We start from the raw sequence: 23,988 nt of genomic DNA, 5'->3' as shown, positions 1-23,988 counted from the left end.
AGTTGATCTTACCCGAATATATTGGAGCAAATGGGAGTAGATTTCCCAACTTATAATGAAATCACAGAACAATTTTGAATCTCAAATCCAGGAGAAGATGTTTTAAAGAGACCAGTTACCAATTACCAGCGACTGATGTCATTTCTTCGGATGGTGGTGAGGCTTTGTCCCTGAATGGGCAAGAGGACACTGAAATATGGCACTTCTTTTTTTTTTTTTTTTTTTTCTCCATGCATCAGGAACACTCACCAATAAATTAAAACGCCTGAATGTCAGTTCTGGTGTTACCACAACCCACCTAGGTAACGTTGGCCAATCATCTAATGCCTTCGCATTTCTAAAAACAAAAGATTTGTCTTTTTTTCTAGCTATGTGACATCGAGAAGTCCCAAGAGGGCAGCGATGGGAGAGCCAGAGTCTGGCTCTGCAGAACTGGAGAGTGAGTGTAGAGGGTCCTGGAGACACGGGGATCCTCAGAGCTAGACGGCTGTCCCTGCTGTCCGGAACTAGGTCAAAGGGCCCCTCCTTAGCGAGCATCTGATCGGCCTGGTGGGAATGTTGAGGTGGGTCTGAATAAGAGCCTCCAGCTTCCCCCACAGCACCTGTGCAGCCGGCCCAGCTTGGGTGAGGCCCAGACTGTGGGTGGTACTTTCTCACAGACCCATCAGTCCTGTTCTGGCCTGGGCTCCTTGGCCAGCCACATTCCAGAAGGCTGTAAGTTAGTCTGCTTCTCTGCTCCACTCTAAGGAGCTAATGTAGGGGTAAAGAAATATATGACTTTAAATAAGGTGTTTTTTCTGACACGTGAACACATTCTTTCTCAAAACGACAGCAAATCTATCCTCCCGGCCCGTTCAAATAATAGTAAGGTAAGGAGGGGTTCGCGTGACCACACAGTACAACAAACTGGGACATTTAGCTCATGCAAATAACTAGGCTGCAACTCATTCTACTTATTGCAGACGATTTAATTACCAAGCATCCATCTGATTCATCTCCTGGCAATTAGCCAGTGGTTACGACCCCACATGAAACTTTTTTCACGTGTCTATTTAATGGAGCCACATTAAAAAAGGGTCTAAACGTGGAAGATGCATTTTCTTCCAACCAATGATCTCACTCATCACTAAAAGGTGGCTATCGAAACTTGTAATGCGTTCTGCAGACTGGATTCCACCCTTGGAAGAGAGATTGAAAACTAGGGGAGAAAAGGGGGGGGGGGGCAGCTGGGTGGCGCAGTCACTTAAGCGTCCAACTTTGGCTGGGGTCATGATCTCGCGGTTCGTGGGGTCGAGCCCCATGTCAGGCTCTGTGCTGACAGCTCAGAGCCTGGAGCCTGCTTCAGATTCTGTCTCTGTCTCTCTCTGCCCCTGTCCCCACCCCTCTCTCTCTCAAAAATAAATAAACATTAAAAAAAAACTAGGAATAAAAGAAAAATGATCTTCCCTATGGTTCTTATTTCCTGATGATGAAGAACAGGGGTTTTATGGGCTGTATCACGTGCACATAATTCCAGGTTGCATCAAAGAAAGTTCCCCACACCTAGAAGGTGAGGATTGGTGAGTTTGAGCCGTGTGAGCGGTAGGAGGAGCCTGGTGGCATTGGGACATCCTGGGCCACGTTTCCAGTCTACTTGGTGCTGTTTCCTTCCTATCAACCAAGCTTGTTGAATTTGTCTCAGAATTTGGGGGAAGCGTCCTAGATGGGACATTCAGGAAACAGTGTTTAAACCCATAGATCCTTCTGACATTAGAACCGGTTGCTCTATCGCCGGGAAAAAACACACATGCAGATGTTGGATCATGTCAAAACTCTTGTCAAGAGTGTGGATTGTCTCACACAGGACGGAGATGTGGCTTCTGATTGTGGTGGCATATGTGTTCCAAAGAAATGTGAATTCGGGAGGTTTGCCGACTAAAGCAGCGGACCCAGAAGCATTCATGAATATTGTAAGTTGGGATTTTCCACGCTTGGGGGGAAATGACGCGGCTCCCACGTTAACTTTTGCACTGTGTATTATCTGCATTATATATTATATTTATGTGTGGTCGTGACTTTTGCTGGCAGAGCGTAGTCATGGATCAGCACACGGTACTGGGAAGAAAGCCAACACGGGTGTGAGTAAGCCTGCGTTCTCCTTGAACAAATTCAGTGAATTTGGGCGAGTGGCTTAATCCTTTTGCTTCGAGCACCACTTAACTCTTTCCTGGATTCTTCGGCTCATTCTAGGAGCAGAGAAACCACTGTGGTATCTTGAGCCACACCCAGACCCTTGATTGTTGCCATCTCGTGTGGATCAGAAGGGTCTCGCTTCTCACTCCTTAACTGTCAGGACACCTGCTCCTAGTCACATCCTGTGCCCGTTCTGGTCTATTCTCCTTACCCTCTTTTGGATTGGTCACTCGGTTGGCTGGCAATAAGAGGAAATCTAGAGAGGGGTAGAACTCATGAACGGCGTGACGACTTTTTAAGCATCCCAGAGAAGTTTTCAGCTCACTTTCGAGCTCTTAGTTGAGCTCAGCAGTGCCCCTCATCAAGTTGTGCGTATCCCGTCGCAGATACTGTCATGAAAACGGCAGAGGGGCCGTGTCCTCCTCACTGCCCCCCTGCAGTACGTAGGATCATCTCCGTATTTCAAATCAAGAAACAGAATAAAGAGGCTATGAGGAGCATCCGTTGGGCCACACCACTGGCAGGTAGCATAGCTTCAACTTCAGTCCAGGCCTGCCCGAACACAAGCCTCATCACTCTAACCACTGCACAGTGAACCCTCCCAGGTGGGGAGAGGCTCCCTCCTGCCTCCTGGCCCGGCGAAGGTCCCACACACATTCCTCTGAGTAATTAGAGGGAACCTCTCTAGCCAAAGACAGAGCCGGTCTCCCTGGCCTCACCCACTGGGTGTGCCCAGCGCCGGGCGCCCTTGGGACCTCAGGAGCCCTAATACTAAAATCCATTGAACCCGACTCTGCCATTGAGAGTTCATGCATGGAGAGGCAAAGTAAAGTAGGAAATTCATATAACTACTGGTTTTGATTCAAAGAAATGAAATACAAGCTGTTCGGAGTCTGAACGGATTTGATTCCGTATACTGATTTACACGGATATAATCTCTCCTATGTTTTGGCAGACAGCTGGCTTCATGCGTGTGGTTTTCTAGCTGGTGTTAACTGAGCACCTATTAGGCCCTTGATACGTGCTAATCACTAGGTTACAGAGATCTAAGGATACCAAAAGACCCTAGTTCATGGAGCTATACCGTCCAGCAGGGAAAATAGACACTCAATTGCTAATGACAAGAGCAGTGAAATCAAAGAAGAAAACATAAAATAGGGGGACCCAATCCAGAGAATTCAGGAAGTTTTTTTCTGAAAAAAGGTCTCTTAACCTCACGTCTGCAACATGAATTGTAGTTACTTGAGAGGGTGGGCGTGATGTTTAGTTACAGTAGTCGCTAATGTGCATTAAACACCTACTATGTGCCAGGTAATCTAGTGAGTGTTATATGTGCATTAACTCTTCACATTCCTTGCAAGAACCCCATGGAGTATAAACCATGGGCATACCTCATTTATAGGTTTATAAATTGAGGAACAAGGACAAGTTAACTAATTTTCCCAAGATCGTACAGCTGGTTTGTGTATCAGTGTTCAAACCAGGATTGAAAGCCAAGCAGTGGGACCTCAGGGACTTTCTCTCCACTACTAGGCTTTTCCTCAGGTACTACGCTGGGCATTTCAGTCCCGGCTTTCTCCTCTATCGGTCCTTTAAACGCAGCAGCTGATAGAAATAATCCCCTCCTCTGGGTGATGACAGTGGGTAAGAATAGTGAAGATACGGAGGAGATTTCTGAAGCCTCGTATTTCACAAAGACCTTCTACATGTGATAACTGTGTAGAGTAGGGGTCCTTAAACAGGGGTCCATACACAGGCAACAAGAAATCAGGAACTCCTGAAAGTATACACAAAAACGTGTTTGTGTGTCCATGTGTGTATTCCTTTTTATAGTTCTCCTAGAATTCACCGAGGGATCCTTGACCTAAAAATGTTAAGAACTGCTGTTCTTGAGTCTGTGGTTTTTATTGTATTGTATTTATTGTATTGTATTTTAAAAAGCATGAGCAGGGGAGGGGCAGAGAGAGAGGGAGAGAGAATCTTAAGCAGTCTCGCACCCAGAGCAGAGCCCGACCGAGGTCTCAATCCCGTGACCCTGGGGTCATGACCTGAGCTGAAACCAAGAGTTAGATGCTCAACTGGATGAGCCACCTAGGTGTCCCGAGTCTGTGGTTTTTAGATCTGAAGAGAACCTTAGGAAATTCCGTGGTCTAAGGGTTCTCATAAGCTCTCCTGGGACAGATGCCCGCATTGACTGCATTAGAATTACCTGATCCCTAACCTGAAGTGGGCTCAGATATCTGTACATTTAAGTGCCCCAGATAATACTGATGTCCACTCAGGCTTTGGAACCAGTATTCTGGTCTAGTGGTTCTTAAACATTAGGGTGAATCAGAATTTCCGAAAGAGCTCGTTAAACCACAAATCCCTCCCAGTTCCCAATTCAATCGTTGTGGAGGGAAACGGATCACTTGTAACTCTAACAAGTGCCCAAGTGATACTGATGCTTTGGGTCCAGGGCCCGCACTTTGAGAACCATTGTTCTGGTCCGTTCTCCACATTAAAGGCAAAGAAAGCTGGCGTTAGTGTCGGTGGCTAGTTTTTCCAAGGTAACACGCTTAGACACTGTGCTTTTTCCTTAGAGTGAAATCATCCAACATCAAGGCTATCCCTGGGAAGAGTATGAAGTCGTGACAGAAGATGGGTATATCCTTTCTGTTAACAGAATTCCTCAAGGCCTAACGAAACTTAAGAAGACAGGTATGGTTCACCCCATGCCCCTCCAATATGGCAGCCTTCCCTACAGTAATGACTTCCTTGTGATTTGGGTGTGTAGAGGGGAGTCTGTGTTCTTGTTACAGACTGGAGCCCATTGTTCGGGTCAAAAGATAGCTTCACTACCCCCCATAATCTCCATCACAACCACCCCGTTAATCCAAATATCTCCAATTATCCCAAAGAAGCATAGTGGTTGCTTAAAAAACAAAAACAAAAACAAAAAAACCTTCCAGGAAGGTCCATTTCTTGACCCCTTCTAGCATATAACCCATCCCCAAACTCCTTTTATATAGACATTCTAGAATATTCACTGACAGTCTCTTGACCAGACCACACCAGGCCCTGCTCATGAAGAATGCAAATTTCAATATGGCATCTCACACCCACCCCTGCACACTCTATTCCCCATCCGAACAGCACTTTAAGTATTTGAGATGTTGCCCAACTTCTCACCAAAATTTTTTAAAAATCAGGCAACACGTGTACATTTAAAATTTGTCAGACCTCTCTACAATTCATATAATCCCATTCTTTGTATATGGGATTTTCAGCTCATGCTGGTTTTTAAAAAATTCGCGTTCCTTACCAATGAAAGTGTGCCCACCCTCTATCTCCATGTGGCTCTGTTCCTTTGAATACTCTAGCTCTACGTGTGTAACAGCAACTACACTATTTGTGATGAGTACAGATAATATAATTTCATGTTGTGTTCTTTCTAAACGCCAGGTACAAGGCTACGGGTTTTATTTGCATTTGTCTCATTTAACTTTCACAATACTCCGAAGAAACTGCCACTCACAGAGGTTAAGTAACTTGTCCAGAAAGCCTGTGCTAGCACTTGCTAGAATGTTGCAAAACCCACACGCAAATCAAGATCTGTCTGCCGCTCTAGCCCACGTTCTTAACTAGAACCAGGGAAGGCTGGGTGAATGCTATGGTCTTCAGTGTGAACAGACTTTAGGGTTCTGTTTTATTGCAACTTACACTTGTGCAGCTTTTTGAAAACCAACTTGTTTTATGCCAGCTGCACAACCCTGCCTGATATATCTTCAGCATGCCCCAATCTCGGTGCCTTTGAACTTAACCGTGCTCCCTCTGGACTGCTAATTCATCAGATAGCTACACAGTCTGCCCGGGCCTTCATTCAGGTCCTCTCAATCACCTTCTTTCCCTAACCACCCTTTTCAAAATAGCAGCCCTTTGTCACCTAGCACACTCTCGCCGTTTTATCGTGCTTCCTTTTCCCTATGGCACCTGTCACCTGGTGGGATAGATATTTACTTATTCACCATCTGTCTCCCCCAACCAGAATGTAAACTCATCGGGAACTGGGGCTTTATTCTCTTGAAGGCTACACAGCCAGTGCCTAAAAGAGTGCCACACACGTTCTAGATGCCAATAAACATACGTGGACGGAGTGAATGAATTTTAATGAATTTTATACAAATAAACAAGTAGCCGGGAGTTGCAGAAAGAACTTCTCACCAAGCCCCGCTAATCCTAGGACGTAAACCAGGCACAGCTCTTCTGAGCGATCGAGTGACTGTGGCAGTTCCTAAGCTCACGAATCACCTGCAGCCCCCATTCATGAATGGAATTTGTTTCCTCGCATCCTGTTTACTTAGACTGTTCACTCGTCACACGCGAGTTTGGAGTTCAGTGTATCCACCTGCCTTTTGGGTCGTTGATGCAGAATACTCCCCTCTCGTGGCCAGTGTTGTTTCTGCAGCTTCTATTGGCCTCTTCGAGGAGAAAATCCCCTAGGAGGCTAGGCGGTATCCTGATCGCCTTCACTAAAAATGTTCTTTTATCTCATCACAGCACATTTCTCAAAAGGTAGGAAATTAAATGATTGATGTTATTACCTACTGCATATCCCATATTACAATTATGTCAGTTATACCAAAGTCCTTTATGTTTGCTTTTATCCCTGGTCAGTAATCTAATCCAGGGTCATATGCCACAGTTAGTTGTCATGTTTTGTGGGGTTTTTTTTTGGGGGGGGGGGGGGTTCTCCTTTATAAACTGAACCAATTTCTGAGGTTTCGTCTCTTTGCCTTTGACATTTTTTTAAAAGCGTTTTGGACAGTTATTACAGAACGCTCTCCAATTTGTTTTGTCTGGTGTTTCTTCATGATGTGATGCAGGTTATACATTTTGGCGGGAATGCCACAGAAGCAGAGGTGTGCCCTCAATGTGTCATATTTTGGAGCACATGATAACGGCTTGTCCCGATACTGGTGATATTCGCTTTATTAAAAAATATTCTTCTTTTCTCCCCAGCTTTATGGATGCATAATTGACAAAATTGTATATGTTTAAAGTGCACAGTGTGATGGTTTGCTCTGATACATTATGCACTGATCGCCACAAGCAGGTTAATTAGCAAGCACATCCATCACCTCCAAGAGTTACCATTTTATTTTACTTATGTTTTTTTTTTTTGTAGTGAGAATGCTTAAGATCTATTCTGTTAGCAAATGCAATATTATTAGCTTGATATTACCTATTATTGATAATATTATTGATATAACCTATTACCTATTGATAATATTATTGACATTATCTATTATTACCTTCATATTAATATTACAATTAATATTATAGCCACCCTGCTATACATTAGCTACCCAGGAATTATTCATTATATAGCTGAAGACTTGTACCCTTTAACCAATATTAGCCCATTTCCCCCACCCCTCAGTCCCTGGTAACCACTGTTGTATTCTTTGTTTCTAGGAGTTCAACTCTTTTTTTTTTTTAGATGCCACATATATGTGAGATTATACAGTATGTCTTTCCCTGCCTGACTTATTTTGCTTAGCATAATGTCCTCCAGTTTCATCCATGTTTGTCACAAATGGCTAAATTACACACACACACACACACACACACACACACACACAGACACCACATCTTTATGCATTCCTCAGTCAACAGATACTTAGGTTGTTTCCAATCTTTTAATGCTGCAATGGACATGAAAATGTAGATATCTCTTTGAGATTGCACTGGTTTTATTTCCTTTGAACATATGCCCAGAAGTGTAGTTGCTGGTTTATCTGGTAGTTCTATTTTTAATCTGTTGAGGAACCTCCATATTGTTTCCCCTAATGGCGATAGCAATTTATGTTACCACGCAAGTGTACAAGGGTTCCCTTTACTCCAATATTCTCAACGTCCTGGTTACTCCTGCTTTTCTATAACAGCCATTCGAACAGTTGTGAGGTGATAGCTCATTGTGGTTTTGATTTGCATTTCCCTGACGATGAGTGATGTTGAGCACCTTTTCATGTGCTTGTTGAACATTCGTATGTCACCTTTGGCAAAATGCCCTTTCAGATCATTTGCCCATTTTTCAATCAGATTGGCTTTTTTTGCTATTGAGTAGTACGAGTTCTTTTTATTCGGGAATATTAACTGCTTATCAGATACATGGTTTGCAAATATTAGCTCCCATTCTGTGAGTTATCTTTTCACTATGAGAGCGTTTCCTTTGCTCTGCAGGGGATCTTTAGTTTGACTCAGTCGCACTTGTTCATTTTTGGTTTTGTTGCTTGCGATTTTGGTGTCTTATCCAAAAACATCAGCGCCAAGACTAATGTCAAGGAGATTTTTCCCTATGTTTAGTTCCAGGCATTTTATGGTTTCAGGCTTCACATTTAAGTCTTAATACATTTTGAGTTAATGTTTGTGAATGGCATACATGACTGGTCCTGTTCCCTTTAGCGATATTAACTTTATAACAATTTTGTTAAGGTAGAGTCTGTCAGGTTTTCTACTCTAAATCCAACATTTTCCCCTTTGTAACTAACAAATAATTTTTGAGGAGATGCTTTCAGATGATGTAAATATACTATATCTCTCTGAACTTTTACCCACTGATTTTAGCATCCACTGATGATTTTATAAGGCCATCAATCTTTCCATATTTATTGATATTTCACTGTAAGTAAGAGCTTTTCTTTCCCTCTCTAATTATTTGTTTATTCTTTTATTGATGGGTATCAATATAGTCTTATGCATTCTTAATGTATTCACTGGGATATAACTTATTGCTATCATTATTTATTTTGAGTCTCAAATGTTCCCATATTTGAGAAGTGGGAACTTCTTCAAGCTGGCTAATGAATCCTTTTGACATGAAGGGCCCATAATCATTAAACCATTACATATATGGTATATGCGAAACATACATCTATATATAATTTTATAATAATACATTATATATACATTTAAAAGTATATGATAGATAATTATATTTGTCATTACATAATTATGTTAATCATGATACTATACTGCCTCCAGGACACTTCCAATGTCCTCTGTGGTGCCCAGACACATCTAGTGATAGTAAAAACTACACAAAGACCACAATGGACACTGAACTTTATTGATCTCTTCTCTATGCCCGGCATGGCCCCATCTGCCCCTTGTGCACTATTTTACTTAATCATAACAAAAATCCTGCTCTTCTGATGAGGAAATCAAGAAGCAGAGAGGGTGAGTGACCAACCAACACAATCCATCTAGCAAGCAGCTAAATCAAAATTTGAACACAGGTCCTTTGACCTTGAAAGCCCTTACACCCTAGAGGGTAACAAGAAAGGTGGAGAACATTTCACGCGGCTGAAATTCTCTCCCGTGTAGGTTCCAAGCCTGTGGTGTTCCTGCAGCATGGCCTGCTTGGAGACGCCAGCAACTGGATTTCCAACCTTCCCAACAACAGCCTGGGCTTCATTCTGGCCGATGCTGGTTTTGACGTGTGGCTGGGGAACAGCCGGGGAAACACCTGGTCTCGGAAGCACAAGACCCTCTCCATTGACCAAGATGAGTTCTGGGCTTTCAGGTATACGACAGTGTTGAGAGTGGAGGCGGACACGGATGTCTTTGGGAGAACTGGATAAAGAATATGGCTTCTAGCATTTGGATAATTTACCTTGGTTGGCTCATCAATATCCTACCGTGATGTCCCTCAATTGTTTTAATTTCACTAGGGGTTCTTTGGGGGGAGGAGTGGGGAAGATCGGGTTTCCCAAGTAGAAGGTGGGTCTGGCTAAAAGGACGAAAATGGTGGTTGGTGTCAGGTGGTTGAGACTGGGGGGAGAGAAGATGTAGGTCCATTTCCTTGTAGATGCACATCCTGGGGCTAACTCCCCCCTGAGTAATGACAAGGACTGATACCCAGAAAGTGATGAGATCAGGCAACATTAAAGACATAAGGGAAACTCGGGGTGCCTGGGTGGCTCAGTCCGTTAAGTATCCAACTCTTTGTTTCAGTTCAGGTCATGATCTCACAGTTCGTGAGTTCGAGCCCTGCGCTGGGTTCTGTGCTGACAGCACGGAGCCTGCTTGGGATTCTTCCTCTCCTTCTCTCTATGCTTCTCCCCACTCATGCTCTCTCGCTCTCTCTCTCTCTCTCAAAGGAAAAAAAAAAGATATGAGGGAAATCATGAAGTCTTAGGGACCATCAATTTAACTAATACATATCTCACACTCTTACGAAAGGTTTTTAATGTTTTTATTTAAAGTACCTATTGGCATTCAACCTGCTCTTTATCCATGTGATCAGAGAAGGGGCCCGCAGCATTTTCAATCCTTTCCATACAAATGAATCTGCATGGCCCTGTGCTATTCTACTAACTGTGTAACAGGACACCTCCACTGGGAGGTAAGTCATGTGCTCAGTAAACATCCACGGAAGATGATTACCGCTCTGCGATCACATCTGGAGAAAACAGCAGTGTGCAAATAGCTGGTGGCCCCAGAGGCCCCCATGTGTCCTGGGTGTGAAACAAGTCCACTCTGAGGGTTGTGAGGGGCACAGTAACAGGCCGGTGGGGATGACGCCTCGGGGGCTTGTTTGTAAACCCCGGGGCTGCTTTTGTCGTTTCTGATTATAATTTTTCATGTAACTTTGTCTTTTCCCCCCTTATAGTTATGATGAGATGGCTAGGTTTGACCTTCCTGCAGTCATAAACTTTATTTTGCAGAAAACCGGCCAGGAAAAGATCTATTATGTCGGCTATTCACAGGGCACTACCATGGGTAGGTTCGAAGGAAAGCAGGTTTGTACAGTCAGAAATGCAGGCATACGGTGCGCGTGGCTATGCCTGGGATCTGTCATCCGACATGCGTCTCAAAACTGACCCCATCCTCTTCCCACTCCGAGGGCTGTGGGAAACCAGGGATTGAGCTGAGAGAAGCTTGTGGTGTGGTAGAAGGAGCGAGGGCTTTCGAGGCGGACAGATGTGGAATTAGATCACATCTGGCTCTGGAGCCTCGTAGCTGAATGTCCTTGAGCCGATATTCCAGCCCCTCGGGTCTCGGTTTCCTCATCTGTAAGATGGTGATAATCACTCCTTCTTAGCAGAGTTAGAGGTAGTTTGGACCATTCAATGGTAATGTATACAAGGTCTGGGAAGGCAGGGATTTTGTCTCAGAGCCGTTTTTGTCCCAGAGCGTACCTGCAATTCAATACACAGCAAGCATTGTCGTCCCGCTACGGACAGCAGTGATGGGGGATTTTATCCAGGTCTTTTTCCTTTCCTTCGAAGGACAACGCCTGGAATTTTGTGCTGTTGTCCTTTTGCATTCGCTGCACTTGTGAGAGACCGTAACGCACGGCCCCTGCGGGATACAGGTCATCTACTGGGGAGACGGGAGTGCAGTCTGCGGCCTCCCGCCTCGTCTCAGACCGAAACCAGTAGGAAAAGTGTGTTTGGCTTAGATCAGGACAAGGGGAGAGCAGGAGGGGCCCAGCGCAGGCCGTGAGGGGAAGGCTGTCCCGGGAGGGCTGAGCGAGCTCTGCCTTCACCCCGAGCCAAACCCGAAGGTGACGGCCAGGGTATGGGGTTCTGAGAAGGCAGGTAAGCACACCTCCTGGAATTCGGGGCAGGTGTTCAGTGGGCTTCTTTTTATTTGGTGCTCTCTGGCCAATGAAGAGTCTGACTTCCACATTTTCTCCTCTGGATTTTTCAACAACCTTAACCGGTTGTGGTGACGCTCCCGTCTCCCCACACACTTCTCAGAAGGAAAGTTGGGGTGTTAGTGCCTGCCCTTGCTCTAATGTCCAGAGGCCCTTGAGATTTTCTCTTCTCTACACTCAAATTGTCCAGCGTGACATTAAGACCAAGGTGCTACTGATGAGGCCAAATGCTATTTCGAGAAGAAAAAGGGGGCCAAAAAAGCACAGGACTCTTCTAGTGGTCAACCATGGAGCTGTTCCTACGGAAAACTTGTACTTGATTTGCAGAAAGAGAAGTATCACTGGGGGAAGTTAGTGGGAGTTCTCAAACTTGACATTCGAGGGAGTTCAGAGAGGGTCACAGTGAAGCTGGACTACAGTTTAATGGCATTCCAGCTCCGTCCTGCGATAGGACCTACAGCTGGGAGGGCAAAAGCTACGAGTGAGTTACTCTTGAACCTGCCTTGGCCTGTGGCTGGCAAACCTAATCACAGGGAGGGAGAAGTTGAGAAGGAAGCGCTCTTCGTGAATACTCACCTTCTGGGAACGGGAGGAAGTCACGTGATACTGGTTTCCGTCTGCCCTGCCCCCTACCGCTCAAGCTGCAAATATCTGAGTGCACAGAGTATTTCAAACTCAATGACCTTGGCCTGGCTTTAAAAGCCCCCTTTTTCTCCCCAAGGCTCCACAGAGATCTCCCCTACACGGTGGTAATTTGGACTGTTTCATAGATACCGAAACCGAGGCACGGACTGGGTAGCCAGGGTCCCAGACCTAGTCTATGACAAAAATAAGAGTTGAAACCCAGTTCACGAGACAACTTAGATTACATTACAGTTTGGGCTCCAGAAAAGGTAGGAGTCAAGGAGGCCAGCGTAAACCCTGCTCTCCCAACACCGATTATATTACGGAACATGCTCGTTACCAATAAACAAGGTGATTTCTCTAACGCTCAACCTCTTTCACCATAAAGCAGAGATTTGCCTCAATACCTCCCTCACAAGAGTCAGAATTAAATGAAGGAAGAGCTACAAAAGTCCCCTGAAAACTGTCTAGCACACAGTTACTTCCCTCTACATATATATGTTCTCAGAGTCTGTACTATTGGACTCAATAGGTCCATTCGGTAATGTAATGAGAACCTACTAGTTGGAAAGTGTTTGCAAGATGTCTTAGGGGACACAGAGGTGTTTTGGTGGCTGGTGTTTTCCCCTTTTAAGGAGCTTGTATTTCCCTGGGACGGTTAAGACACCATCGCACGGAGTTCCTGAAATAACTTGACCAGAGTGAAATCAGTATTTTACGGGTTTTAGGAGATTCAATATCCACACTGACGTATCTCTTCTTTTGTAGGCTTTATTGCTTTTTCCACCATGCCAGAACTGGCTCAGAAAATCAAAATGTATTTTGCTTTAGCACCCATAGCCACTGTCAAACACGCCAAAAGTCCTGGCACCAAATTTTTGCTGCTGCCGGATATGATGATCAAGGTATGTGAGTCCTCAGAGAACTTCCTGTCTGTGTAGAAGAGTCTCCAACCCGATTTGCCATGACACGCGGAATATAAAATCGACATAATGATCTTTCGACTTTATGACGGCACGAAAGCATTCACTAGAAACCATATTTTGAATTCTGAATGTTGATCTCTTCCTGGGCTAGTGACATTTGGTACGATCCTTTCTTGGCAGCCAAAGCTCCTGGGCAACCACAGGGTCACGAGGGTCAACGAATGATACACTTACCACCCTTCTGTCCCCACACAGCCACTGTTTGTCACTTTCGGCGCAGTACCCAATAAATTACACTTTATTGTAAAATGGGTGTTGGGGCACCTGGGTGGCTCAGTCAGTTAAGCGTCCGACTCTTGATTTCTACTCAGGTCTTGATCTCACTGTTCATGGGTTTGAGCCACACATAGGGCTCCATGTGGACAGTGTGGAGCCTGCTTGGGATTCTGTCTGTCTGTCTGTCTCTCTCTCTCTCTCTCTCAATATAAATACATAAATATTTTTAAATCTCCTTTAAAATAAATAGATAAATAAAATAGACTTTGTGTTAGGTGACTTTGCCCACCGTAGGCTAATGTAGGCGTTCTGATCATGTTTAAGGTCTGCTAGGCTGAGCTATGATGTCAGTAGGTTAAGTGTATTAAGTGCATTGTTGACTTTGGATATTTTCAGCTTATGATGGGGTATTATTGGGGACATAACTCCATCATAAGTTGAGGAAGATCTGTATGCTTTTAAATTAGACTCACTTCTTTTGAACTCTAATGTAATAACTACTACCCCATTTCATATTTTTACAGGGGCTGTTTGGCAAAAAAGAATTTCTGTACCAGACCAGATTCTTCAGACAGTTTGTTATTTACCTGTGTGGTCAGATGATTATTGATCAGATTTGTAGCAACGTCATGTTACTTCTGGGAGGATTTAACGCCAACAATATGAACATGGTAAGTGGGAGCCTAATAAGTCCTGTTTCCACTAGGAGTGATCGGTCTCAGTCCCTGAAAGTGAGCTACTACAGGGCAGGCTTAGAGAAATGACATACACCAACTAATTCGGTTTTCTTCAAATCATACTAACACGCAGAAAATACTTCACCACGGGCTGAGTCAAGGTTGACGTAAGGGCATTGCTAGATATTAACTTCGTTTATGGATGGAACAGGTGTGAGAGCAGCTCTACTGCAGTGAGTTAACTGCCAGACATCACACACCTCTTCTTTCTCCATAGGTCCTTCCAGTTTGTAGTTTAAGGGGACGTCTCGGAATCTCAGTTCAGCTTAGGCATAGCCACCATTGGTGGGGTCTCTGGCGGGCTTCCTCAGAAAGCACCATCTGAGTTGGAGATTAGTGTGCAGAATGATTTGGAGTGAGACCCTTGGGATGGCACCCAGGGCAAGGAAGGAAGCAGGATTCAGTAGACTGAAAGCGTCAAGTCGCTATGGGGTCTCCGTGGGAACCTCGGTTGATGTGAATATCAGATGACCCTTCCAAGCTGTCCCAAGTCGGAGTGAAGGGGTTGGTCTTTATAATCCCGCTTCAACCCGTCACTTACTACAGATGTCACCGGGGGAGACGTTGGGCAGGACAGCTCTCTGCAACTGGGACGACCCCCCCGTCAACTCCAAGGAAGTCCAACAGTGTGCCAGCCACGCTCCCAGCAGCCGGGGGCATACGTCTTTCACTCCTAAAGATTTTTTTCCCTTTTTTATTAATAATATGATTAATAGCTACCATTTATTATATGCCAGGCTAAGTGATTCCCTATAACAACCCTATGAGACAGGTATTATCAATACGTCCATTTATAGACTAGTATCCTGAGACTTAATGCATTAAATACCTAAAGAATTAATTAAATAAATAAATAATGCATTAAAGAACTCCTAAATTGAATGACAGAGGTGGGATTTGAATACAGACCCAGTTCTAGAGCCCTCATGCTTAATTATCTTAGTCAAGCTTTTAGAAGAAGTCAGATGTCTAAAGAGAAGCTGTTCTCAGATGAGAAAATACAGGTGCCTGAGAATACATTTAGTGGCATTTTTAAAATTTAGGTGCATGTGTATATGTCTGTTTCGTAGATAATTGCTGCTAAACTAACGATAGTCCCATGTCTTACTCTGACCCCCTGGAGATGTGGTCTTGTCAAGGTGCACATCTCGTGAGTTTTCCCACGCCCCACAAACCACTCGTGCTTTGTTACAGAGCCGAGCAAACGTGTATGTGGCGCATACGCCCGCCGGGACGTCTGTGCAAAATATCCTACACTGGAGCCAGGTAGGAGCGTCGCCTTGGCTGAGGGTCTTTGTGCGTTTTGTCTGAAGTAGTCGAAGGATGTCCTTTTGACTGCGCAAGTGGTATTTCACATGTATTCCAACAGGAAACGTGATCCTGTCAATGCTGTTTCCGCCGTGGATTTAATCTAGAGCAGTGAATCTTTTCAGGAGATGGGAGGGAAGATGGGAGGGAGATGGCTCAAGGAATCTTGGGTGGACCTTAAGAATGTGACTTCAGGGACGCCAGCGTGGTTCAGTCGGTTAAGCATCCGACTTCAGCGCAGGTCGTGAGCTGTGAGTTCGAGCCTGCTTCAGATTCTGTCTCCCTCTCTCTGCCCCTCCCCTGCTCAAGCTCTCTCTCCCTCTCTCTCTCAAAAATAAATCAACACTAAAAAAAAAATTAAAAAAAAAAAAAAAAGGGGGCGCCTGGGTGGCTTGGTCGGTTAAGCGTCCGACTTCGGCTCAGGTCATGATCTCACGGTCTGTGAGTTCGAGCCCCGCGTCGGGCTCTGTGCTGACAGCTCAGAGCCTGGAGCCTGTTTCAAATTCTGTGTCTCCCTCTCTCTCTGACCCTCCCCCGTTCATGCTCTGTCTCTCTCTGTCTCAAAAATAAATAAACGTTTAAAAACAAAATTAAAAAAAAAAAATCAACACTAAAAAAACTTTTTTTGAAGAATGTGACTTCAGATGGTCCAAGAGAGACCTTTCTCTGTCCCTGGACACGTCACAGATGAGGCTGGAGATCACGTTTCCACTCTCTTTCTCGGCTTCTCCAGCAGCACAGTCAAGTGGTGATAAAAATGTGAAGGCAGGACCTAAATACCCCAAGAAGTTTCACAGGAGTCCTTTGTGCTGCTGACTTCACCGACAGTCACAGACGGGAGGGTCCCGATCACCAGTCACATGTACTGTCTCATGTACATGAGACACATGTACTGCCACAGGTGGATCTCGGATCGCTCAGAACGGATTCTCGGACCGTGTGGATGCTGATTAGCCTTTCACACGTGGAGAAGCACCACACCTAATATTGCTCGTTAGAAACGTACTGCAGGGTCTATGTAGACTGGCTGTCGGAGGAAGAACGGAGATAAAGACAGAAAGCTAGAGCGTGGTTAACCTTAGATTCTCATCTACCGCAACTACCACTTCGTGGAACACGTAAATAAATAAAACTACGACTTTGTTGAACAAAACATCCCAGAGGGATCCTACTGTAAGCAGAAAGTTTTAAGAATATGATGAGGACCTTTAAAAGCCATAAATATGGGTCCTGTTTCTCCAAGGATTTAGAGCCTAGTCAGATTGTTCTTCTAAGGTCATTGCTGTGTGTGTGTGTGTGTGTGTGTGTGTGTGTGTGTGTGTACCCCGGGCGGGGGGCGGTAGCGGGGCGGGAGAGAGACTTTATAATCAAAAGCAAAGAAGAATTCTGACCTGGATTGTACCTCGGTCGCCTTCTCCGAGCACCACCCCACCGCGAGCGCTAGGGGGCGCTCTCCCGCCACAGCCGGCTGGTCCTGCGGGACAGCCATCTGCACATGGGCTGTTCTGGGCATGCACTTCCTGCAGTTGTAGGACAACGTGGGAAGTGCTTTCCAGATACGTTTTTCTCCCCGAAAGGGCCTTACTCTTGCCTTTACGCTTTCCCGGAAAGCATCCTAGCCCCGAGTGGAAGAGCAGCCTCAGCCTTGGTTCTCCAGTTCCCTCCTGACTACAGACGGTGGTAGCAGATGCGTCTGGTGCGTTTGAAGGCCATGTCCATTTGTCTCCTTTTAGGCAGTGAACTCTGGGGAACTCCGGGCGTTTGACTGGGGGAGCGAGACCAAAAATCTGGAGAAAGGCAATCAGGTAAGAAAATCAAATGCATCCTGTTTTGGCAATAAACGGGAGGGAAGTGATCATGGCAGGGTCTCTGTTTTGTTTTGTTCGTTTTGGTTTTGTTTTTGTTTTTTGTCAAGGCGGGAATAAAATATGAGAATTTGACCAGCAGCTAACAATTCGGGCTTGACTCCATTTGAAAAGAGAAGTTCAGGGGCACCTGGGTGGCTCGGTCAGTGAAGCATCAGACTCTTGATCTCAGCTCAAGTCTTGGTCTCAGGGCCATGAGTGAACTCAAGCCCAGCGTTGTGCACCACTGGGTGTGAAGTCTACTTTAAAAAAAAGAAACTAGAGAAGTTCACGGCTTAGCCAAGAGGCCTCCTGCTTTCATAATGGAGTAGCAGAACTTTCTCGATGAGGCTGCCTCCAGGAAGAAGGCACTTGGGCTTCTAAGGAGCAAGACAGGGTAGATTTAGTGAAGGGAAGAGTGTCGCCTGTGGTGGTCAGTAGAAGGATCCTTTTAGGATCAAAAAATAAAAATAAAAAACAAAACCATGAATGAAGATGGCAGGGGTCAGGCTGCTTCATGGCCCATGAAAGAGCACTCAATGCCCATGGGTCCTTCTCTTGCATGACCCTCTGTGTGGTCCTGGGCGAGCTGCTTTTGATTCTGCAGACCCCCATGTCTCCGTCTTTAAAAGTTAGTGGACTCGATAACCCTTAAGAGTCCCGCTGGTCACACTTTTAATGAATCTATCATTTGCAAGTGAAAAATAGGAAAGGTTATTGCATTACCTAAGAAAATGCACAGTCGATGCTACAGGATAAAATTAACAGTTGTGGAAAGTCCAAAGGGACTAGGATACTCTTCTGAGCATGAAATCCCCACTGAAGATTATTGGTTGGCTTCTGTGTGAATGCAAACAAATACTGACCATGCAAACATAGAGCCAGAGGGAGCCCGATAGAGGCCAGCCTCTGAGGGTCTAGATGTAAAAAGCCGAGAAATGGGACAGACTGGGAGCGCCCTGACCAGCATATTATCCATCACAGCCATCAGCTACTTTTTATTAGGTCCTTCTTCACTGTTTCCTAAAACATGCCTTTGGAGAAAGCAGTCTAGCTTCAAGATAGTTTTATCAACATAAATGTTTTACATTCTAGAGAAAGCAGCGTGTGCAGTGTAGGCCCTAGAAATGGTCAGGGAAAGGAAAGGAAGACATGCGTGCCAAAAAGGTGTCGTAGAATCACAGCACCTTGGAGTTCGACCCGAATTCAGTTCAGTGTTCTCACACGTGAAAGAGAAAAATGCATTAATGGCACCATAGAATGCTCCGACCTTTTGTGTCGAAGTTAGGCTATAGAAGGTAGTTCCGATCACTCAATTCCTCTGTGTGTGTGTGAGCGCGGGGAGATCCCTCACCACCAACCAGCAGTTCTCCGGGCACCAGCTGGGGTCCTACAATTTAACTTCATTCGGGCACTACCTGGAGACGGCGTCAGATCAAGGGCTCGATTTGCTGAGAGTGCCCTCCAGCTAGATGCCAATCTCAAGCCCAGGTTGTTCCTGTGCTTCTGACCGACTAGCCATAAAGTGAAGATCTAACAACCCTCCCCTTGGGTTCTGTTAATTTGCCAGATTGGCTAGCAGAAACCAGACAGACGTTTAACTTACTAGATCATCCATTTATTACAAAAGACGGTGACCCAGGAATAGCCAGATGGAAAAGCTGTATAGGGCAAGGTTGTGGGCGAGGGGCAAAGAGCCTCCAGCTCTCTCCTAGCATGCCACTTTCCCCAAATCTCCACGTGTTCGCCAGCTAGGAAGGTCCCCAACCATGTAGGATGTTTATAGAGGCTTCTTTACATAGGCAGGATTGATTCAACTATCGGCCACTGGCGATGGAACTCGTCTCCAGCCCCTCTCCCCTCCCTGGAGGTCTGGGGGCAGGACTGAAAGTTCCAGCCCTCACGTGCTTGTGTCCACTGGGGGGCCAGCCCCCATCTTTGGGTGAAGTCCAAAAGTCAGCTCATTAACTTCACAAAAGACACTTTGTTGGCTCTCATCACCTGGTAAACTCCAAGGGTTTTAGGAGCTCTGTGCCAGAAATGGGGATGGAAACCAAATATATATTTCTTATTGTAAATCACAGTCTCAGACCAGAACTGTAAATTCTTAGAAAACCCCAGAGACTCAACCAGGACTGCCTGGGTTGACACCTTGGCTCCACAGTGGATTTCCTGAGAAGAAATGAGCCTCAACTTCACTGTGGAGAGTTCTAGGTGCTTGATCAACCTCAGGGCTCGAACAGCCAGTATGATCTGAAAGCACGTCTTGACAAAGGAAAAGTGTCAGTTAGGAATCCTGGATACTTTTCTTCGGGTGATAGAAGACCAGAGCCGGGCTCTAATTGTTACCTCGCTTGGTTCAGACTACCTGTGTTCCAGTGCCATTGACTTCCCCAGGTTTGGAGCTTGGGTCTGCCTCAAGGGCTTTCTGTTATTCCAGAAAGTCTCTGTGAAGATTCCAAGGACTTCTCAGTGAGGCTCCAATCTCTTGCCTTTCTCTATAGAATCATATATATATATATATATATATATATATATATATATATATATACATATATATTATATATACATATTGTTATGTGTATATTATATATGTGTGTATATATACACATATATATGCATGTATGTACATGTACATGTATGTACGTACACATATGTGTATGTGTATGTATGCATATATGTACATATATGTGTGTGTACATACATATATACATATTATTACGTGTATATTATATATGCACACACATACATTATGTGTATATTATATATACACATACATATACATACATACATACATATATTATACATATATAATATAAAATATACATATAATAATATATAATATAATATATAATATATATTTATATTAAAATATTGTATTATATTTAAATTTATATATAATTATATTGAAAATAATAATAATAATAAATATATATATATATATAAAATTTCCCTCTAGCCTTGTGAAATTTCTGAAATCATCCTTCAAAATTTCTCCCTTAACCTCCTAAGTTATTACAGGTGTCATCCCCATTTCCCAGATGAAGAAACTGAGGCCCAGCAAGGTTAACCAACTGTGCCTTCAAGCAGGGGTTGAACAGAAATTCTTGATGAATTTCTGCTTGGCTGCGGGTGCCCGAGCACCTTTCTTCACAACACATGGCATATTTTTTTTTTTTCAAAAGCTTATTTATTTATTTATTTTGAGAGAGAGAGGGAGAGCGTGCGGGAGGGGCAGAGAGACAGGGAGAAAGAGAATCCCAAGCGGGCCCCTGAGCCATCAGCCCAGAACCCAACTCTGGACTCAGTCTCAGGAACCATGAGATCATGACCTGAGTCGAAATCAAGAGTCAGACGCTCAACCGACCCAGCCCCCCAGGCGCCCCACACGTGGCATATTTTTATCATTTATTTGAACTATAAATTGTGAGCTTGAAAACCCAAACATTACCTACGTTCCTTTTTTCTAGCCAACTCCTGTAAGGTACAAAGTTAGAGACATGACGGTCCCCACGGCGATGTGGACGGGGGGTCAGGACTGGCTTTCAAACCCAGAGGATGTGAAGACACTGCTGGCCGAGGTGACCAATCTCATCTACCATAAGAACATTCCTGAATGGGCACACGTGGACTTCATCTGGGGCTTGGACGCTCCTCACCGTGTGTACAATGAAATCATACACCTGATGAAGCAGGAAGAAACCAGCTTTTCCCAGGGAGTGTGTGGCATCCGATTGTGAAACCGTGGACACTGACAAGTCTCAGAAAAGCCTCGGGGAAGAGGGAACCCTTAAATGGAGGGTTTTAAGGATTTCCAGAATTGAAAACCCACCATATGAGTAGGAGGGGGGTGGAGAAGGGAGGACAGAGATATAGTACATATTCCTTGAGATTTCCTGTATTTGACACTAAAACTGACATTGAAATTTTTATCAGCTAATTAAAATATTGATTGGGTGAACATAGGTTTCATGTGTCATATTCTACCATCCTGAAGGGTCGATTTTACCTGACCACTAGAGGTTATCTAGGATTCTCTATGTCATTCAGAGAGAGCCCCTTAAAATGTTAATTTTTTTCTATAAGCCATCTATTTGGACCAGTCAAGTAAAATGACTGATCGGGACAGAGACAGAGGTCTTGAATCTCTGGATTGTTGTAACTTTGACAAAATAAGCTGGACATTTTCACCTTATTGCTGTAGAGACATAATACTACTCCAGGAAGCTGAGCTGAAGAAAGACAGAAAAAGAAAGAAAGAAAGAAAGAAAGAAAGAAAGAAAGAAAGAAAGAAAGAAAAGGGAGGGAATGAAGGAGAGAAGAAGGAAGGAAGGAAAGAAAGTAGGAAGGGAGGGAGGGAGGGGACAATATGGATGAAATACATTTTAAGCCCCATTAGAAAGGACCAGGGTTTTATAGTTAAGTCTCAGAGGAAATAGTTTTGTGAGGAATTTAATGAGTTTTCCATAAGCACGTTATGCACTCCATGAAGCACGTATATGTATTTCAGTACCTAGCATCTAGCCCAGCTCGTTGGAGAGTTCATTGACTGACACTAGAAGACCTAATATCCACAAATGTCTGCCCCGGTTTTCTGCCTTCAAAAACGAAAAACTAGGAAGAAAGTATTAGGATGTCATGAGCATAGAGACAACAAACTGTCGCGTATTTTATTCTTTGATCTTGGTAACTGCCCAGAGTCAGTCACGAATAGAAGAAAATGCTCAATTTTCACACCGTCTCAAAGATGACAGTTACGGTCACACATGAGTGATAGCGTAATTTTGCAAACCAAATTGAAGGTACACAGGTGCGTGTGGAAGGTACGCTGGTGTGTGAAGTTCATTTGTTGATTCAGTCCCCCAGAGTCACCTGCTAACTCGATTCGGTGCCATGTGTCTAAAATAATTTCAGAGACACGTAGGGGCTTCTGAATCTGTACCTACACACTACTATTTCCTTCACAAAACATACACCTTAAGGCTCAATAAATATTCTGGATTTGATTTTCAATAACCCTTTGTTCTGTTCAAGGATGGTAAATCTTTTCTTCTTAGACTGTTCGTTACCTCATATAGTGTGTGATATGTGTACACTTTAGTCCATGTCTAAAGATGTTAATGATTCAGTCTTGCTTGGTGAAATTTGATCATTTTTAAAATGTGTTTATTTCTACTCTGTGCCATTGACACAGGACTTGGGAAATGTATTTTGATATTCACTGTCTCCCTTCTGGAAGTATAATGCAGATAGCATCTTTTTCTCTTGCTCTATTTATTGTCAAGAAATCCTTTGTCCCACGTTAACAATAATATTTTGAATTTTAACAATGAAAATAAACAGAAAGAACAACCTTAGTAGCTGCCTGGCATTCACGAGAGAATCATAAAGGTATTTTTGAAGGAACATCTTTTCTCTTAAATGTTTATTTATTTCTGAGACAGAGAGAGACAGAGCATGAGCAGGGGAGGGGCAGAGAGAGGGAGACACAGAATCCCAAACAGGTTCCAGGCTCCGAGCTGTCAGCACAGAGCCCCACGCGGGGCTCGAACTCACGGACCATGAGATCCTGACCTGAGCCCAAGTCGGACGCTCAACCGACTAAGCCACCCAGGCGCCCCGTGAGGAAACATCTTGATAGTTGCCTAGTTTTGTTCATAATTAAGACGGATTTTACTTATAAGCTGACAGCAAAATGTCTAGAGGTATTCTAGTTAAATTGGCTCTCGGGAAAGAAAAAGAAAAAGCCCTGGCTTGTAGGATTTCCCAATATGACTGTGGCCTAAATACCCCCACCCCTGACGACTGATGGATGGTTTTATTGAAGTTGTTTCACCAAATGAATATTTACATATGAAGCTCTCCCCCCACCCCACCCCCAACACATCATTCTATACAAATATATCTACTTCGAATCTTCCTCTTACCACTCAAAAGGACGGAGAGAAACAGTCGTTTTTTGGGTATGATATAGACAGGACCACCTCTTGGTCACAGTGGCACACCTGAGAAGAGAGGACCGAGCCAGCCAACTGCGATTCTCTTCTTCAGGACCAACCGGGGTGGAAATGTCACCTTTGTGTTGACCAAAGTGGAAACTCCCACGACTTTAGTGTTTCTCCTAGAAAGATTATGACCATGGTGAACTCCACTGGGAGAAAAAAAAATCATCAGTACAAAGCTCTCCCACAAATGTCACCATGGCAACCGCCATTAGGGTTACCCATGGTAACCGTAAAATTGCAGCATCCAGGTTGAGCGGTCCACAGACTGATTGTCCAAAATGGAGAGAGAACACGGCGTTTGGTTTCTTTCTACTTCTCCACGTGAGGCCTCTAGGATTACGATGCTTTCCTTAGCATTAACTCAATCTGGGAAAACTTCAATCTCTGTGCAATATCCAGCGAAGTCTCACCACGCTGAGGAGAAAAAGAAATTACGGTCCTTTGTCTCCA

At 44.3% G+C, this 23,988-nt stretch overlaps 2 protein-coding genes across 3 annotated transcripts in view; one reads left to right on the top strand and one right to left on the bottom strand.

Annotated features, from left to right (window-relative positions):
* Positions 1–1,667: 1,667 nt before the first annotated feature.
* On the top strand, positions 1,668–21,797 carry LIPM (lipase family member M). The gene is made up of 9 exons (XM_060642992.3): positions 1,668–1,949; positions 4,755–4,872; positions 9,541–9,739; positions 10,829–10,938; positions 13,211–13,347; positions 14,169–14,315; positions 15,576–15,647; positions 17,423–17,494; positions 21,004–21,797. Exons 1-9 carry the CDS (start codon positions 1,803–1,805, stop codon positions 21,271–21,273), a joined length of 1,272 nt encoding a protein of 423 aa, XP_060498975.1. The 5' UTR covers positions 1,668–1,802; the 3' UTR covers positions 21,274–21,797.
* Positions 21,798–21,913: 116 nt separating this feature from the next.
* ANKRD22 (ankyrin repeat domain 22) overlaps positions 21,914–23,988 on the bottom strand; it is a 32,161-nt gene continuing 30,086 nt past the window's right edge. For both annotated transcript variants that reach the window (XM_060642987.3, XM_060642988.3), the window contains exon 8: positions 21,914–23,952. In XM_060642987.3, the coding sequence (XP_060498970.2) occupies positions 23,875–23,952 (78 nt within the window). In that variant the 3' untranslated portion in view covers positions 21,914–23,874. The remainder of the gene's footprint in view (positions 23,953–23,988) is intronic.

The sequence above is a fragment of the Panthera onca genome, chromosome D2, assembly GCF_046562875.1.
Source record: "Panthera onca isolate mPanOnc1 chromosome D2, mPanOnc1 haplotype 2, whole genome shotgun sequence".
In the NCBI taxonomy this organism is placed as follows: Eukaryota; Metazoa; Chordata; class Mammalia; order Carnivora; family Felidae; genus Panthera; species Panthera onca.
The sequence above is the reverse complement of the archived record's forward strand: the minus strand, read 5'-3'. Positions and strand labels throughout refer to the sequence as shown.

What these genes read in the sequence shown, in the direction of transcription:
- LIPM (XM_060642992.3), top strand. Translation starts at nt 1,803, where the DNA reads ATGTCAAAACTCTTGTCAAGAGTGTGGATTGTCTCACACAGGACGGAG. An exon ending in GATGAGTTCTGGGCTTTCAG is followed by an intron (nt 9,740 to 10,828) that starts GTATACGACAGT and finishes CCCCCCTTATAG; the next exon opens with TTATGATGAGATGGCTAGGT. An exon ending in ATCTGGAGAAAGGCAATCAG is followed by an intron (nt 17,495 to 21,003) that starts GTAAGAAAATCA and finishes CCTTTTTTCTAG; the next exon opens with CCAACTCCTGTAAGGTACAA.